Source organism: Scardinius erythrophthalmus (genome assembly GCF_964197995.2).
Source record: "Scardinius erythrophthalmus genome assembly, chromosome: 15".
In the NCBI taxonomy this organism is placed as follows: domain Eukaryota; kingdom Metazoa; phylum Chordata; class Actinopteri; order Cypriniformes; family Leuciscidae; genus Scardinius; species Scardinius erythrophthalmus.
The window spans coordinates 4,559,926-4,575,329 of NC_138235.1; the positions used below are offsets into that span (position 1 = coordinate 4,559,926).

Below are 15,404 nucleotides of genomic sequence, written 5' to 3' on the forward strand. Positions count from 1 at the left end.
ACAGGTCAGGTAAATGGACATAAACCCAAACATCCAGGAAGCAGCTACAGTAAGTGCAGATGCCTCTCTGGTGTGTTTCTCCCACAGGGTGCGGTGGAGTCGATCGCTATGAAGAACCCTAAAGAGAGAACTGCTCTGTTTGAAGAGATCTCTCGCTCCGGAGAGCTCGCGCAGGAGTACGACAGGCTCAAGAAGGAGATGGTGAAGGCCGAGGAGGACACACAGTTTAACTACCATCGCAAGAAGAACATCGCTGCTGAACGGAAGGAGGCCAAGCAGGAGAAAGAAGAGGTGGGCTCCTAATGTACATCTTCTCTTTCTTCTAATTCATGTGAGTGTCAGAAACCCTGAACCTGTGTGTTCTCCATGTGTCGTGTGCAGGCGGAGCGGTACCAGCGGCTGAAGGACGAGGTGGTGCGCGCTCATGTACAGTTACAGCTCTTCAAACTGTTCCACAGAGAATCAGAGATTGAGAAGCTGAACCGAGAGCTCGCCCACCGCAACAAGGAGATCGACAAGGACCGGAAACGCATGGACCGAGTGGAGGACGAGCTGAAAGACAAGAAGAAGGAGCTGGGCAGAATGATGAGGGACCAGCAGACCATTGAGAAGGAGATCAAGTGAGTCTGAGTGTGTTAAGATGCGCTTGGTCAGCCGGAGCACAAGTAGACGAGAGAGACACATTCACGTTTACACCAGGTGTTTTAATCTGGCTCTTTTGCCCACTTTTGAGTTTTGAAGATATAAAACCCTGCGAACTCGGGTTTAAATTGGGTAGTGCGAGAGCCTGTATAGGCTACCTGTCTGTGTGTTACATAATAAACTAAAATAAGGTTATATATCATATATTCTGGCTAGTTTACTTTATAAAATGTTGTTGTTGAGTCTTCTGGCTCCACTGTCTGGTTAAACAGTCTCCAAATGATCTTTTTATCTGTTTCTTTGTGTGTTTTACACTCTTGACCCCGGTTGCACAGACTTAAAGGGATACTTCACCTCTGGGAAGATGAATGTGTATTTAAAATAGGTCATTTAAGTAGAAGAAATGTGGAGAAATTTTTGAATTTGGAGCTTTCTAGACTGAGAAAAGCCAGAAAATGTATTTTTGGCTTATGTGGATGAAAGACAACAACTCCCAGAATGCACTTGCTTCGCTGCCTTAGGAGGCCACGCCTACCGGTAAGAGTGCACAGTTGTAAACAACAAGGCTAGCCTAAGTGATGAGTTTGCCAGGGATTTAGAGATCGCCCAAAATGTCCGGGATTCGGCTTTTGCGTTCTACAGTCGCCATTCATCATGTTTACTGTGGCGAGCAGGACGAGGCTGACGGCCGCGGGAGAACGTTATCATGTTTACTGTGGCGAGCAGGACGAGGCTGACGGCCGCGGGAGAACGTTATCATGTTTACTGTGGCGAGCAGGACGAGGCTGACGGCCGCGGGAGAACGGCGCGAGGCCGGTGGCGTCATTATTGAGACGCGCCGGGTCTCGCATCTCTCACGGAGGAGCGGAAATTTTCTTAGCAAGGGTAAAGCGCACATCAACCGATCACTTGTTTAGCGTTCATGTAAACACTACAGTCAGATTCACCGATCGGAATGAATTCAGTTAGATTGAAAGGTGTGCATGTAAACAATGAATGGCGACTGCAGAACGCAAAAGCCGAATCCCGGACATTTTTAACAGTCTCGCCCGCCGGACAAGTCCGGGAAAAGGAGGATGGTAGTTGGTAACCCCTACTACTCAGCTTTCTCCTACTATTCAGCTTTCTCCACAGAACAAGAGCCTGCTAGCTTAGCTTCCAAAGAAAGACGGCTGACTGTGTACATTCTGTGAGTGAGATCCCACCTCCTATAGGCGGGCTGAAAACATGCGGAACAACGCCTTCTACTGGCTGTAGTCTCTCGCCTCTGGCCAGAGAATCCTCCGATGACGCAAAATGACGATTTTTACGTCATCGGAGGATTTTTTCCAGACAAAAAATACATAAATCTCTCCTCTCAGGGGGATATGAGGGTGGAAAGCATGGTAATTCGAAAATACTACAGGTTTTCTACTAATACAAAGCTTAATGCTAAATCCTGAAGTATCCCTTTAAGCTAGTCCCAGACTAAAACACATGTTTGATCCGTTCTAACTGAAAGCAACTTGCACTGATACATTTTAAAATATATCAGTGTAGTTTTGTCTCAAGATGCACACCAGTAATGTTTTTTTTTCTTAGGCACATTTATAAAAGCTACTTAAATATCCTAATTGAACTAAAGCCTAATCCTGGCTTATTCTAAACCCTATCTGTGAGACCTGGCCTTGATGTTTTAGTGTAAACCATTCATTGCTGTGCACTTTCTACTGCATCATGGCTACGTTGATTTCATTTAACAAATCTGGGGAATAAAAGTTACAGTACAGTAACACCAGTTCATTGTGTGTGTACACATCAGTTTGTTTGAGTGTTTGTGTGTATGTTTTACACACACAGCATTTTATTTCATCAAAAATAAAACTTCTGAATATATAATAAGTTAGTTGCTGTTGAAATGCGTCACCACAGTCTGTGGAGATTGTCCATTGCATGCCTGACAAAAGTTTCTGACCATAAGTATAGCGGAGTAAAGTAAACTGAGTAAAGCTAAATCAAGTATATCCTGCAGGTTTTGTTGGACCCCTGAAAACAATCGTGAGGCAGCTTTTATATAAGATGAATAGTTTTCCCTCGGCGCGAAATGTTGCTTGATCACCCGACCGAGCAGAAAGTCCCTAAGTTCAACTATGAAAATGTATAAATAAAAATAGCTTAAAGACAAACAGAAATGTAGAGTCCTGAGCTCTTGCAGAATTTATCCCGTATTATCTATAAGGATATGGAAAACAGTCTGGAGATCTCTAAATGATCACATATGATTTTACATGATTAGTGCTCCGCTAGTTGTGAAATGTAAATTGATTGTGTTTGACATGTGGACAGGGAGAAGGATGCAGATCTCAATCAGAAGAGGCCTCTGTACATTAAAGCCAAGGAGAATACTGCTCACAAGATAAAGAAACTGGAGGCTGCCCGTAAGTCTCTGCAGAACGCACAGAAATGCTACAAGAAGCGCAAGGGAGACATGGACGAGCTGGACCGGGAGCAGGGGTCGGTGGAGATGGCCAGACAGGAGTTTGAGGAGCGCATGGAGGAGGAGGCCCAGAGCCAGGGGCAAGATCTGCAGCTGGAAGAGAACCAGGTACAGCTGATCAACGGCTCTACCTTCTCCCGCTCCACCCTACACATCCCAGCATTAACCATCTGTTCAAATCATCTACATGCTCAAACCACTGCTAATTTGAACAGAAAAGCAAGTACTGACAGCGTGCAAAGAGCTCTCGCTTTATAACCTCTAAAAAGCTGTCACTCATTTTAGTTAATCTAATCTAAAGTTCTCGTATCTAAATCTAAAGTATTCACAAACTCTGTTATTTTAACCGGTGAGTGGATTCTAACTGAAACACCTCTGATTGGCCATTGCTTTCAAGAATTGGGATTGGCTATATTGCTCAACGTTGCACAAATGCGTTGTGAATAGAAACCATAGAGCGCTGGATCGCCTGCCGGATCTGTTTTGCCAATATGCTATTATTATGCAGAAAACTGATCCTAGAGCAGCAGTTATGGGCAGCTTTTCCCTCTAAAAGCAACTAGGGGAAGTAGGGCTGGGCGATATGGAGCAAAAAATATATCTCGATATATTTTGCTATATCTCGATATACGATATATATCTCGATATCTTTACAGGAAAAATAACCCCCCGAAAACTACTGCAAAAACAAATATGCCAAATACCACAAAGTCTTTTTTTATTGAAGTGCAAATAGGTAGGCAGTTCATGTAGGAACAAAGTGCTTCTGCGACATTTAAAAAAAAAAAAATCCCTGTATACAAAAATAATAATTTAACTGTAAAATAAAGGAAGAAATAATACATATTGCACTATTTTTAATAAACCTGTATAGAAATATCATTACTAATTTTGGCAAATAAATAAAAAAAAAATGCCACATATCCCCCCAAAACTGCACAACTGTAGAGTAAAACATTAATTTAAAAAAAAGTGATGAAAATGCATCTAAAAATTGACATGATTGTTACAAAATCACACTGTCTGGGGCCTCTGGGGAACTCAGAACAACTGTTAGCATAAAGTTTAAGGTAAAAATAACTGCCATTAAATTACAGTATCTTACTACTATGCAATTAGATAAACTGTTCATTCATTACATCACTTTACCTCTGTCTTTATCCACCTTTATCCTCTTATCTTCTTTTTGACACTGTATATAGCAGAATAGGTAACTTAGGCTAATGCTAATTTATAATGTGTCATGTAAATTCGGCCATCCGTCACAATCAGGAAACTTTCACCGTGTCTAGACCTGGCGTGAGCTGCCAGGCCCGTTTCTACAGGGGAGCATGTTAAGTGTGAGTGTTTTTATCGCCCTCAAACAAAAGCAATGCGGCGAGAGGCGACGCTACACAAAAAATTACCAACAACAACTGATCGCGCGCGCGCGCTGTTTCTGACGCACTTCAAGCACTCGCTGGGCGGGGAAAGATTGATGTGCCTGACCGAACTCGGGGGACTTGGTTGAATGAGACAACACGCGAGGGGAGGGGGAACAAAAGCAAGGAGGCGGAGGAGGGCGAGGGCGAGCGCGAGCACAACACAGAGAAGGCAAACAAGCAAATTGGCGAAATCAGAATTAAATATAAACAATATATCGATATATACGATATGTCAAAATCCATATCGAGTTTAAAAAATATCTTGATATATCGTAAATATCGAGATATCGCCCACCCCTAAGGGGAAGGCACTCGCACACAAGAGAAAAACTGTGTTTAGGCCCCAGCTGGTCCTGGCATGACACGTCATAGCTGACCATACAGAGGGCTCATCTAGTTTTGCATGGTAAAAGTATACTTTTAGCAGAGCATTGCCTTGAAAATGATTAAATAACAGCTTCCTTAGCGTGCAGTAAAACTGTGGTGTGTGTTTGTGCTCAGGTGAAGGCATATCACCGTCTGAAGGAGGAGGCGAGTAAGCGAGCTGCGACACTGGCTCAAGAGCTGGAGAAGTTCAACAGAGACCAGAAAGCGGACCAGGACCGCCTGGACCTGGAGGAGAGGAAGAAGATAGAGACGGAGGTGCAACACGTTTCTGCAGACTTCACTTATTAAGAGAAAATAAACAAACGGAGTAGCTTGATTTGCTGTGATTGTCGTTATAGGCCAAGATCAAGCAGAAGATCAGAGAGATCGAGGAGAACCAGAAGCGCATTGAGAAGCTGGAGGACTACATCACCACCAGCAGGTACAAACACATCACAACGCCACATCTGACCCGGCACACAGCTGTGAGTGTGTGCGCTTCATCACTCTCGCTCTGCTCTTCAGACAGTCTCTGGATGAGCAGAAGAGGATGGAAGAGGAGCTCACCGAAGAGGTGGAACAGGCCAAGCGGAGGATAGATGAGATCAACATGGAGCTTAACCAGGTACAGTCTGAGAGGAAACGTTAAAAAGAGCTCTAAGAAGACATTGAGTCAGAGCTCTCGACTGACACCAAATACATGCATACGGTCCATCCCATTGGCTCAAAGACAGTAGCCAATGGCGTGGCAGACGGTTTCCTGCGCAGAGCGCTCTTTCTTTTCAGTGTGGCAATGTAATTTAATTCCAATTAAACTTTTATCTGACTCCACGTTTTATTACAATCTCAAATTTAGGTTAGAACTTATAAATGTTAGAAATGATAAAACGTTGTGGATTCTCTGGGTTGAGTTGCCGTTTCAGCGCGTTGTTGTGGGAACAGCGCCCGCCCTCCGTGTTGAGTGATTAGGTTTCACTCTCGCACAGCATGTTTTGTAACTTTGTGCGAGCGGCTCTGCTTTCTGTTCTGTGTGTGTGTGTGTGTGTGTGTGTGCGCGCTCTGCTCAGTCGCTCACGGCCCAAACGCTCCACTCATGTACCGATCGCATTCACCGGGAAAGCGAAGTCCGCTCAAATAACGTGCCGACATGAAATGTCTCAGTAGTAGTAGTAGTAGAGTTGTGTCTGTTTGCACCAGCCCTACTGTGCTGTAACGTGTGTGTGTGTGTGTGTAGCCATGCTGAGCAGCGCTGGTAAAATGACGCTCTCGTTCACTGATCCGCTCCCTGCTGTCTGCTCACATGCTCTGATGATAATAATAGCTTTGCAGGGCTATATTTTTATTTTGATAATTGGTCAAAAAATAAATCTGATTCTGTTGCATAGAACTGAATGAAAAATAATATATTGATATTTTGATATTAATATATTGATGTTTAATATTATTTTAATAGTTTTTGTGTGTCACTTTAAATAAGTGGTTATTTTATTGTAGTTTATTTTTAATTCAGATTCAGTAAAATATTGCATTTAATTTAAAAGGCTAATAATAATACAATTACATTAAATAAATAAAAAACATTTAAAATAAGAAAATAATAATTATGGGAAAAAAAGTCATTTTCAGTTTCGGCCAAGTGCATCCAGAATGTTCGGTTTTGGTTTTGGCCCAGACTTTCCATTTCGGCGCATCCCTACTGGAAATCCTCGCAGAAACCATTTATTTCTGAAAAGGAACGTAGTTTTGAGAATACTGGCTTTATATGATAGATTATAATAGATTTGAGATTGGACAATTCTTTCTCTTCTAGAGCAAAGAGTAAAGAGAATAGTTCCTCAGGGGGTCTATAGCACAACGTCTGATGCGATACTGTAGTAGACGGCTGCAAGGTTATATTTTTCTCTCGAATAGTATCAATCTTGTAAGAAAAGAAGTTTATAAAGTCATTACTGCTGTGCTGCTTGGAAACGTCCAGTGTTGAAGCTTTATTTCTCGTTAGTTTCGTTTTTAAAGTCTTTCTGTATGCAATAACACTGTCCTATCATCAAATGCTGTGTACCACGGCGTTGGACTATTTTCTTTAATCTTCTTTAAGCGCAACGGAGCAACTGTGTCTAAAGTGCTGGAAAAGAGAGAGTTAAAATTTTCTGTTGTAACATCGAGTTCTAAGTAGGGATGTGCTCGAATATTCGATCTGTAATTATTATTCGAAAAATAAAATACTATTCGAATTTATGAAGCCGTAAATACTTTGCGCGTCGTAAATGCAGTGAATCCCTGATAAATCCCAAGCACTAACTCGCAGTTATAATTAAATGCACTGGGTGACACTGTGGCGCGTTTAAAGGGTCATGAAACCCCCCTCTTTCAGCTCAAGTCTAGCTCAAAATCTTTTTGAAAAATGCAACTTAAATGGGCGTGGTGGCTGTGAGAAGAAGGGAGGGGGAGTTGGTGTGGTCAAAGCCAGTGGCCAATGCATATCGACCGTCACTGTCAGTGGTAAAACGTGAGGAAATGCTAGATTTTTTATAGCTGGCAAAGTTAAAGTCTAATGAAATACACTGACACCTTATTTTTGTCCTTAAAAAGTAACTGAATGCCCTGCTACACATATTAGCCTACTACAGTAATCATTCTATTTAAAACATATACATGTACATGCATATCGGCCATTATAAAATATATATTTGTTTATATACACTAACACTATAAATGCATATATTTGAAAATAATACATTTTCCGCTTAAAAAAAAAAAAAAAACGTTCCGTAAATAGCCTAGACTACGCGCCCCCTAAACCCACTAAAGATGGACAATGAATGTGACATAAATTTGCACAAACTAAGCATGCGTTGATGTATTATCGAAATATCTACATTTTAATAACGAGTGATTATTTAACAAAAAACAAGTAAAAACGGTCAGGGTTACATTTAGACACAAACACACACACACACCTCTGAAGCGATAGAAAAGTCCTCGGGACCGCATCACTAGCAAGACGAAACCTGCATTGGTGTACAAGGCTGAAGTCCACCATTCTCCAGTTGAATGGTTGCTACACACACATAGTTTAGATGTGCCCGTGGTTGATGGCCAACCAACCGCCCGCAGTCAGAGTCCAGCCCTGGCAGCACCGCGGGGAAAGATGCACTGGAACTTTTGCACCATGAAAACAAACGCGCGTCCCATCATTGCCTCTCTCATCTACTACGCGATATCACAGTTTGACATGTCTGTCTTTGGAAAGATCCACGTGGTATCATGATTAATTCAGTGAAGTGTCTTCTCATTGGATATGAAGGCTCAGCCTCATTAATAATTATGAGAGAACGATGAGTCATCACCGGACGATCCGTACAGAAAAACGTCACATCCTGTGACGTGGACTCGATGAAGATTTCAAACCCGGAAGACGAAAATAGCCGATACAAACTCAAATTTAACCATTTATATCCTATTATTCAATTTTACAGATTATAACATTGTCTTCTATGGTGTTCAACACACCTACCTCTGTTAAAAACTCAGAAAAATTGGTTTAGGGTTTCATGACCCTTTAACAAGTTGTTTGTATTTTATCATAATGTCGTCGTCTGCCTCGCGAAGTTTGGAATTACTATTCGAAAATGAGGTTATTAAATGATCGTACAAAATGGAATTACTTTTGATCAAATTAATTAATTAATCTGGAGTTATAGTATCATCACCACAATGAGAAATCACATGTAATCCAAACTGCAGTCAACTGAGGAAAGACAGCTGTCCATCACTGCATCACGACTGCAGGTAAGCGCAGCTGTAGTGCGAGTGATCCGAGATAACTTATCTAATAGCAAAATGATTTTGAGACATATTCTTCCTTTAAGTTTCGTTGAGGGAGAGGTTTAAGAACAGAAAACACAAAGTGCTGTTAGAAACTTAGAACAAGAACACCGTTATCTTTGTGTCTCTGAAACGTCTGTCAGCGCAGCGCGTTTTCTCACTCGAGCATAAATTGCTGGTGGCGCGCCTGCATGTGGATATTATTGTTTTTCTCAACCTAAACGTGAAACAATATAAACACGATAATCATATGCTGACTCGAGTGTATGTGTACGTTCTGTACGATAACTGGCGCAATCTGTTACTCTGCTTTATTAGCCGCTTTTTTCCGTTCGCGCTGCTTGAGCTTAAATCCTTTTGTTCTTTATATTTTTTTGTTTACACATTGGCCTACTGTTTAATGTTTTCAAAAAGAAAACTTTAACATATATTGTAAGCTTGTTGTGTAAATTGCCTAATCGTAAGCTTCTTCAGAAATGGTGACAAAAACTAAAAAACTAACTTAACTTAAAAAATAGGCTTTTTCGTTAAACTTCATTTAAATAAACGAATATTCGAATTTTATGAGCCCGAATATTCAAATGCAATATTTTTGAAAAATCCCTAGTTCTAAGCATTACACAAGACTAGATAATGATCTGAGATGTCATCGCTCTGCTGCAGAATTTCAACGGCATCAACATCTTTTCCATGTGATAATATTAGATCTAGAGTATGATTACGACGAGGAGTAGGTGCTGACACGTGTTGTCTAACTCCAATTGAATTTACAATGTCTTTAAATGCCAATCCCAATGCATCTTTTTCATTATCATTCAGAATGACACTAGGCTGTGCCAACTTTTGACACGGTGTACATTATCACGCTATACCTGAGAGAACAGCGACCTGAACTCAGGCAGTCTTTGAGAGGAGTGAAAGGTTACGGCGTGAATAAGAGCTGTGTTTGCTGAAGTGTGTGATGTGTGTGTGCAGGTGATGGAGCAGCTGGGTGATGCTCGCATCGACAGACAGGAGAACAGCAGACAGCAGCGCAAGGCTGAGATTCTGGAGAGCATCAAGAGGCTGTATCCTGGATCAGTGGTGAGAAGGGGGTCCTTTTATCCTTCATTTCAGATATAGTGGAGAGAAAAAACAAAACGAAGATTAATCATATCAGATCTTGTGCACGTTGAATGTATAATTAATGAATTGTGAAATTGCAACCTATGCAATGACACTAAAAGGCAAAGTGAAAAGGATAAATAAAAAGCTTGGATTAACTGATTGCATAGGTGTACACACCCCTGCACTATTACTTGAGGTCTGTTTAGAAAGGCACATCTTGACTTGGGAATATTTCACACTCTTCTTTACAAACATGATCCAGATCTGTTAAATTGCACGGAGGTCTCCTATACCTTTCAGGTTTCAGGTCTGGGCTCTGGCTGGGCCATTGCTAAACAGTTCATCTTTCTTTGCTAAAGCCTTTGTTTTTTTGTTGATGTAGTCCGTCAAAAATCTTCAAGTGGAGTGGCTATTGGATCACTGTCATGCCGGGAGGTGTAAGTTCTCTTCATTTTCAGCTTTCTAGCAGACGCCAGAAGGTCTTGTGCTAAACTTGTCTGGTACTTGGAGCTCTTCAAGGGTCAGTTCCCCAGAAACGGAGTTACTCACCCTCATGTCGTTCCAAATGTTAGTGATCTTTTTCTGATGTGCTGTTGTCTTTGTGCCAAACATACCTTCTACAGTCTTGACCATAAAGTTCAGTCTTTGTCTCAGACCGTAACGCATTTCCCCACATGGTTTTAGGAGACTGGGTTTGGTCAGAAAAAGGCTTGTCACATGTATAGAGCAACTAGTACGTGCTAGAAAGAGCTGCAACTCATGTAATGCTGCTGTTGGCCTCTTGAAAGCCTCCCTGACCATTTAGTTTCATCGTCAATTCTAGAGGGATGACCTGTTCTTGGTGATGTCACTGTTGTGCCATACTTTCTTCACTTGTTGATGACTGTCTTCGCTGTGTGCCATGGTATATCTCATGCCTTGGGAATGTTGTAGCCCTCACCTGAGTGATACATTTCAACAATGAGATCCAGCTGATTCTTCGTAACAATTTAAGATTTATTTAGAGTTAATCAGAGTAAGGTGAAGACGGCTGTGTACTATTTCACATGAGCTTGATTAGTTAATTCTGAACATGGACACATACCAAATTAAAAAAGGGGTTGCACAGAATTTTTTTTTTTTTTTTTTTTTTTTTTACTTTTTTTCTCTGAAATGTGACTTTGGTTTTCACTGCCATTGCAATTTTACGTGCACAAGTTCTGATAATGATTTATCTTTGTTTCAAAAGCTGCCGTTTTGATGGGGTTTGTAGTTTTTTTTTGTACATGTATGTGTCTTATATTTTTGTATGCTCGCATATGATCCTCTCACACTCCAGTACGGGAGACTGATTGACCTGTGCCAGCCCACACAGAAGAAATTCCAGATCGCTGTCACGAAGGTGCTGGGCAAAAACATGGATGCTATCATTGTGGACTCTGAGAAGACAGGTCGTGATTGTATCCAGTACATAAAAGAGCAGCGTGGCGAACCTGAGACCTTCCTGCCCCTGGACTACCTGGAGGTGATGTCACTGGAGTGTGTTTCACTGAATGTGTTGTGAACCATGCGTGTTGATTCATGTATTATAATGTCCTCAACAGGTCAAGCCCACAGATGAGAAGCTACGTGAGCTGCGTGGTGCCAAATTGGTGATTGATGTAATTCGATATGAGCCACCACATATTAAGAAAGCCCTGCAGTATGCCTGTGGAAACGCCCTAGTCTGTGAGAACGTGGAGGACGCTCGCAGGATCGCTTTTGGGGGACCATACAGACACAAGGTACAAAGAAAAAAGTCACTAAATCGGATCCGTTTCTCCCTAGTTTTGAGCGGATTGTGCATTAGATGGTCCATAGTTGTGCCGAATGAGGCCTGTGGCAATTGTGGTAGACTTTTCCCCTACGCACCTGACTTAGGGTGAACCGAGTGTGCTTGACACCTGAAACTATTATACTCAGTTGAGTTGCCTCTGAACGCGTGGGTTGACGCCTAAGCGTAGCTATTCTTACCACATAAATAAAATGGCCAAGAATTAGTTACCTGACCGCAATCTAACATAACCTAAGAGTCTCACAAAGAGTCGAACGACATCTCGTCCCCTATCGAACACAGTCACTTGGTAGTAAGGTCTCTAGTGTTTCACTAAATAACTTGTTCCACTTGCTGCGCAGCAATAATAACCGACAGACTTCAGACAATGTCCTTCGCATGCTTTAATCACGGCAGGGAGCGTTCTCGAGCATTTCTCAGAGAATCTCACCCAAAAAGAATAATACATCAGGTTTTATAGGATAAAGACAGACACAACAATAAGATCAACGTGACCAACTCATGACTTAACTCACGTCACCTTCTTTCAATATGATTGTTTCAATTTGTAAAAGCAAGCCTTTCACCCTCTGTTACTGGCATGAGCAAAATGATCTCGAATCATCAGAAAAAATAAGAAAAGGGTTAAGAGTCGATTACTCAATATGCCATGAGACTATTCCAGACAGTATATTTTAAGTGTTAGAATGATAGGCCTAAAAAAGGGAAGTAAGGATTAGATGTTAGAATCATGGTTAGTTTAAAAGATAGTTTACTATCTTATCTATTAAAAATCCATCACACACCCTAGCGACTAATCTGAATGCTTCCGCAACCCAAAACACCATAGAGTTGGTGATTAGTGCTTAGGCAAGCGCTACTCACTTTTTGTGGGAAATGTAAAAATTGATGTAGTTTATTGATTCTGGACATGTTTTATGTATTGTTTAGACTGTGGCTCTAGACGGGACGTTATTCCAGAAGTCTGGAGTGATCTCCGGTGGTGCCAGTGATCTGAAGGCCAAGGCTCGGCGCTGGGATGAGAAGGCCGTTGATAAACTGAAAGACAGAAAGGAAAAACTCACAGAGGAGCTTAAAGTAAGTAATGCTGAATTAGAAGGGTGTTTATGGGATTTGAGCAAATGTGCCGTGACTGATTGTTTGTGTGTTAATATCAGGAGCAAATGAAGGCCAAGAGAAAGGAGGCAGAGCTGCGTCAGGTTCAGTCTCAAGCTCATGGTTTGCAGATGAGACTCAAATACTCTCAGAGTGATCTGGAGCAAACCAAGACCAGACACCTGTCCCTTAACATGCAGGTACCACCACTTACTCAACTTCTCATTTCAAGGTTTACAAGCCATACAACATTTGGAACGACTTGTTTTTTCTTCCCATTTTAGTCAACCCAATATTATAAAACAAATATTATTGAAGCTGACAAAAACTATTGTTATGTGATGTAATGGTACTTGCCTAACTGCAAACCGTTTACAGTTGTCAAGCAGTGTTGCCACTTAACACATTAATATTAAGGTCAACTGCTGGTCACAGGTTTGCGTTCTGTTGCAAAACAGTATTTTCAACAAATTTGAATGTGGCTCATCAATCTGAAATTAAAATCAGAACTAATTTGTTTTCCTGCTTTTTTCTTTTCTAATAAGTAAGTGTGAAATATATCTCGTTATTGTGGTGATTTCAGGAAAAATCAAAGCTGGAGAGTGAACTTGCTAACTTTAGTCCACGCATTAATGACATCAAGAGAATCGTCCAGTCACGAGAGAGAGATATGAAAGACCTGAAGGACCGCATGAACTTGGTAGGACACATCAGAGTCATCTAAAACAGCTTTACCGTGGTTCATCTGTCACCTATCAGCGGTCATGTGGGTGTTTGTCTTTCATTCCAGGTGGAGGACGAGGTGTTTTTGGACTTCTGTAAAGAGATTGGAGTTCGTAACATTCGTGAATTTGAAGAAGAGAAAGTCAAGAGACAAAATGAGATTGCCAAAAAACGGTAAGATCATTGAAATAATCTGCTTGTTGTTGATAAATGGTTTCAACAAAGATGCCCTACATCACAACACCAAAGAAAATGGCACAAAAAAAACAATTCAGCCTGACACTGATCATTATTCGTTTTATATTTTTAACAAGGTCAATCAGAATTTGTGGAGAGTACTTGACTATTTTCATCTGATGGAGAATTATGACAATTATGATAACCATTTTATTTTCTGTAACTGATAATTCATCCTTTCCTCAAACTCTCTGCTAGCCTGGAATTTGAGACTCAAAAGACTCGTCTGGCGATCCAGCTGGACTATGAGAAGAATCAGCTGAAGGAAGACCAGGAGAAGGTGATCATGTGGGAACAGACGGTCAAGAAAGATGAGAACGAGATCGAGAGACTCAAGAAGGTAGAGATCATTCAGATACTCTCATGATGATACTCCATCGAGCCTAGAAATAATGCTTGCTGAGTTTCATTTAATATTTTTAAACAGGAAGAGCAGAGGAATATGAAGATCATTGATGAAACCATGGCACAACTGCAGGATCTGAAAAACCAGCACTTGGCCAAGAAATCTGAGGTTAATGATAAAAACCATGAAATGGAGGAGATCCGCAAGAAACTAGGGGGTGCTAACAAGTGAGACCTTTCACTGCTTCATTCCAGACATGCATAGATGTTTCCAAGCAAACGAGTATGATGTTGTAAGGAGAAACCTGTTTGTGTGTGGTCAGGGAGTTGACGCAGCTGCAGAAGGAGGTGACGGCCATCGAGACCAAGCTGGAGCAGAAGCGCAGTGACAGACACAATCTGCTGCAGGCCTGCAAGATGCAGGACATCAGACTCCCACTGCGCTCAGGCACTATGGACGACATCAGCCAGGAAGAGGTGACTTCACTGTTGTTGAAAGCTGTCACTGGAACGTCAATGCCGTTAAAAACTATAACCCAGGCAAAGAATCGAAAATATAAGATGCTTATGAATTATGTAAAAAATGTACTACATAATTGCCATTCTTATAATGTCCCACATTTGTTTTATTTCATATTTTAATGAATTAAAACAATTTTTAAAATAAAACGTTACTATTATTGGGATATTAGCGGTGGTAAAAAAATCCTAATAAAGAGCATGTAGTTGTGTTGAAGCTTTCTACCAGTGTATCTGCTAGCTATCCTGCTTTGTGTGTGTGTGTGTGTGTGTGTGTGTGTGTGATGCAGGGCAGTTCTCAGGCCGAGGAGACCCTCAGCAGCAGTCAGAAGACATCTAGCACTGTCCTAGCCAAGGAAGCGCTCATTGAGATCGACTTCAGCAGCTTGTCAGAAGACCTAAAGGTACATCAAGACTTGCATTACGGTTTACACTCTCAGAAGTGTGTTGTGTTCAGAATGTGACGTGACCGATGCTGCTTGCAGGACTCTCTGTCAGAGGAGGAGCTCAAGGCGGAGATGAACACTTTACAGCAGAGACTCAATGAGCAGCAGAGCATCCTGCAGAGGATCAGTGCGCCTAACATGAAGGCCATGGAGAAGCTGGAGAGCGTCAGAGACAAGTTCCAGGAGACCAGTGACGGTCAGGCATTCACATGCATGAGAATAAAAGTTGCAAAAACAGTCATTATTTTCAGACTGAGTCTTGTGGATTAGTCTGACCAACTAGCAGTTAGCCAAGGGGTATCTACCTGTTTTAATAACTTGCTTAAAAAAATTATGTGTCTTAAAGAAAAAATTTGATGACTACGTTGTAAGACTAGTCTAAGCAG

General features: G+C 41.4%; 1 protein-coding gene across 1 annotated transcript in view; it reads left to right on the forward strand.

Moving 5' to 3' along the window:
- smc1al (structural maintenance of chromosomes 1A, like) overlaps positions 1 to 15,404 on the forward strand; it is a 38,764-nt gene that overhangs the window by 3,510 nt on the left and 19,850 nt on the right. The window contains exons 4-21 of the mRNA XM_081387607.1: positions 88 to 291; positions 382 to 620; positions 2,968 to 3,226; positions 5,044 to 5,184; positions 5,268 to 5,350; positions 5,434 to 5,533; positions 9,709 to 9,816; positions 11,159 to 11,344; positions 11,424 to 11,603; positions 12,584 to 12,730; positions 12,811 to 12,948; positions 13,332 to 13,448; positions 13,539 to 13,645; positions 13,907 to 14,048; positions 14,136 to 14,281; positions 14,377 to 14,530; positions 14,863 to 14,976; positions 15,058 to 15,214. Of these exons, the coding sequence (XP_081243733.1) occupies positions 88 to 291; positions 382 to 620; positions 2,968 to 3,226; positions 5,044 to 5,184; positions 5,268 to 5,350; positions 5,434 to 5,533; positions 9,709 to 9,816; positions 11,159 to 11,344; positions 11,424 to 11,603; positions 12,584 to 12,730; positions 12,811 to 12,948; positions 13,332 to 13,448; positions 13,539 to 13,645; positions 13,907 to 14,048; positions 14,136 to 14,281; positions 14,377 to 14,530; positions 14,863 to 14,976; positions 15,058 to 15,214 (2,722 nt within the window). The remainder of the gene's footprint in view (positions 1 to 87; positions 292 to 381; positions 621 to 2,967; positions 3,227 to 5,043; positions 5,185 to 5,267; positions 5,351 to 5,433; positions 5,534 to 9,708; positions 9,817 to 11,158; positions 11,345 to 11,423; positions 11,604 to 12,583; positions 12,731 to 12,810; positions 12,949 to 13,331; positions 13,449 to 13,538; positions 13,646 to 13,906; positions 14,049 to 14,135; positions 14,282 to 14,376; positions 14,531 to 14,862; positions 14,977 to 15,057; positions 15,215 to 15,404) is intronic.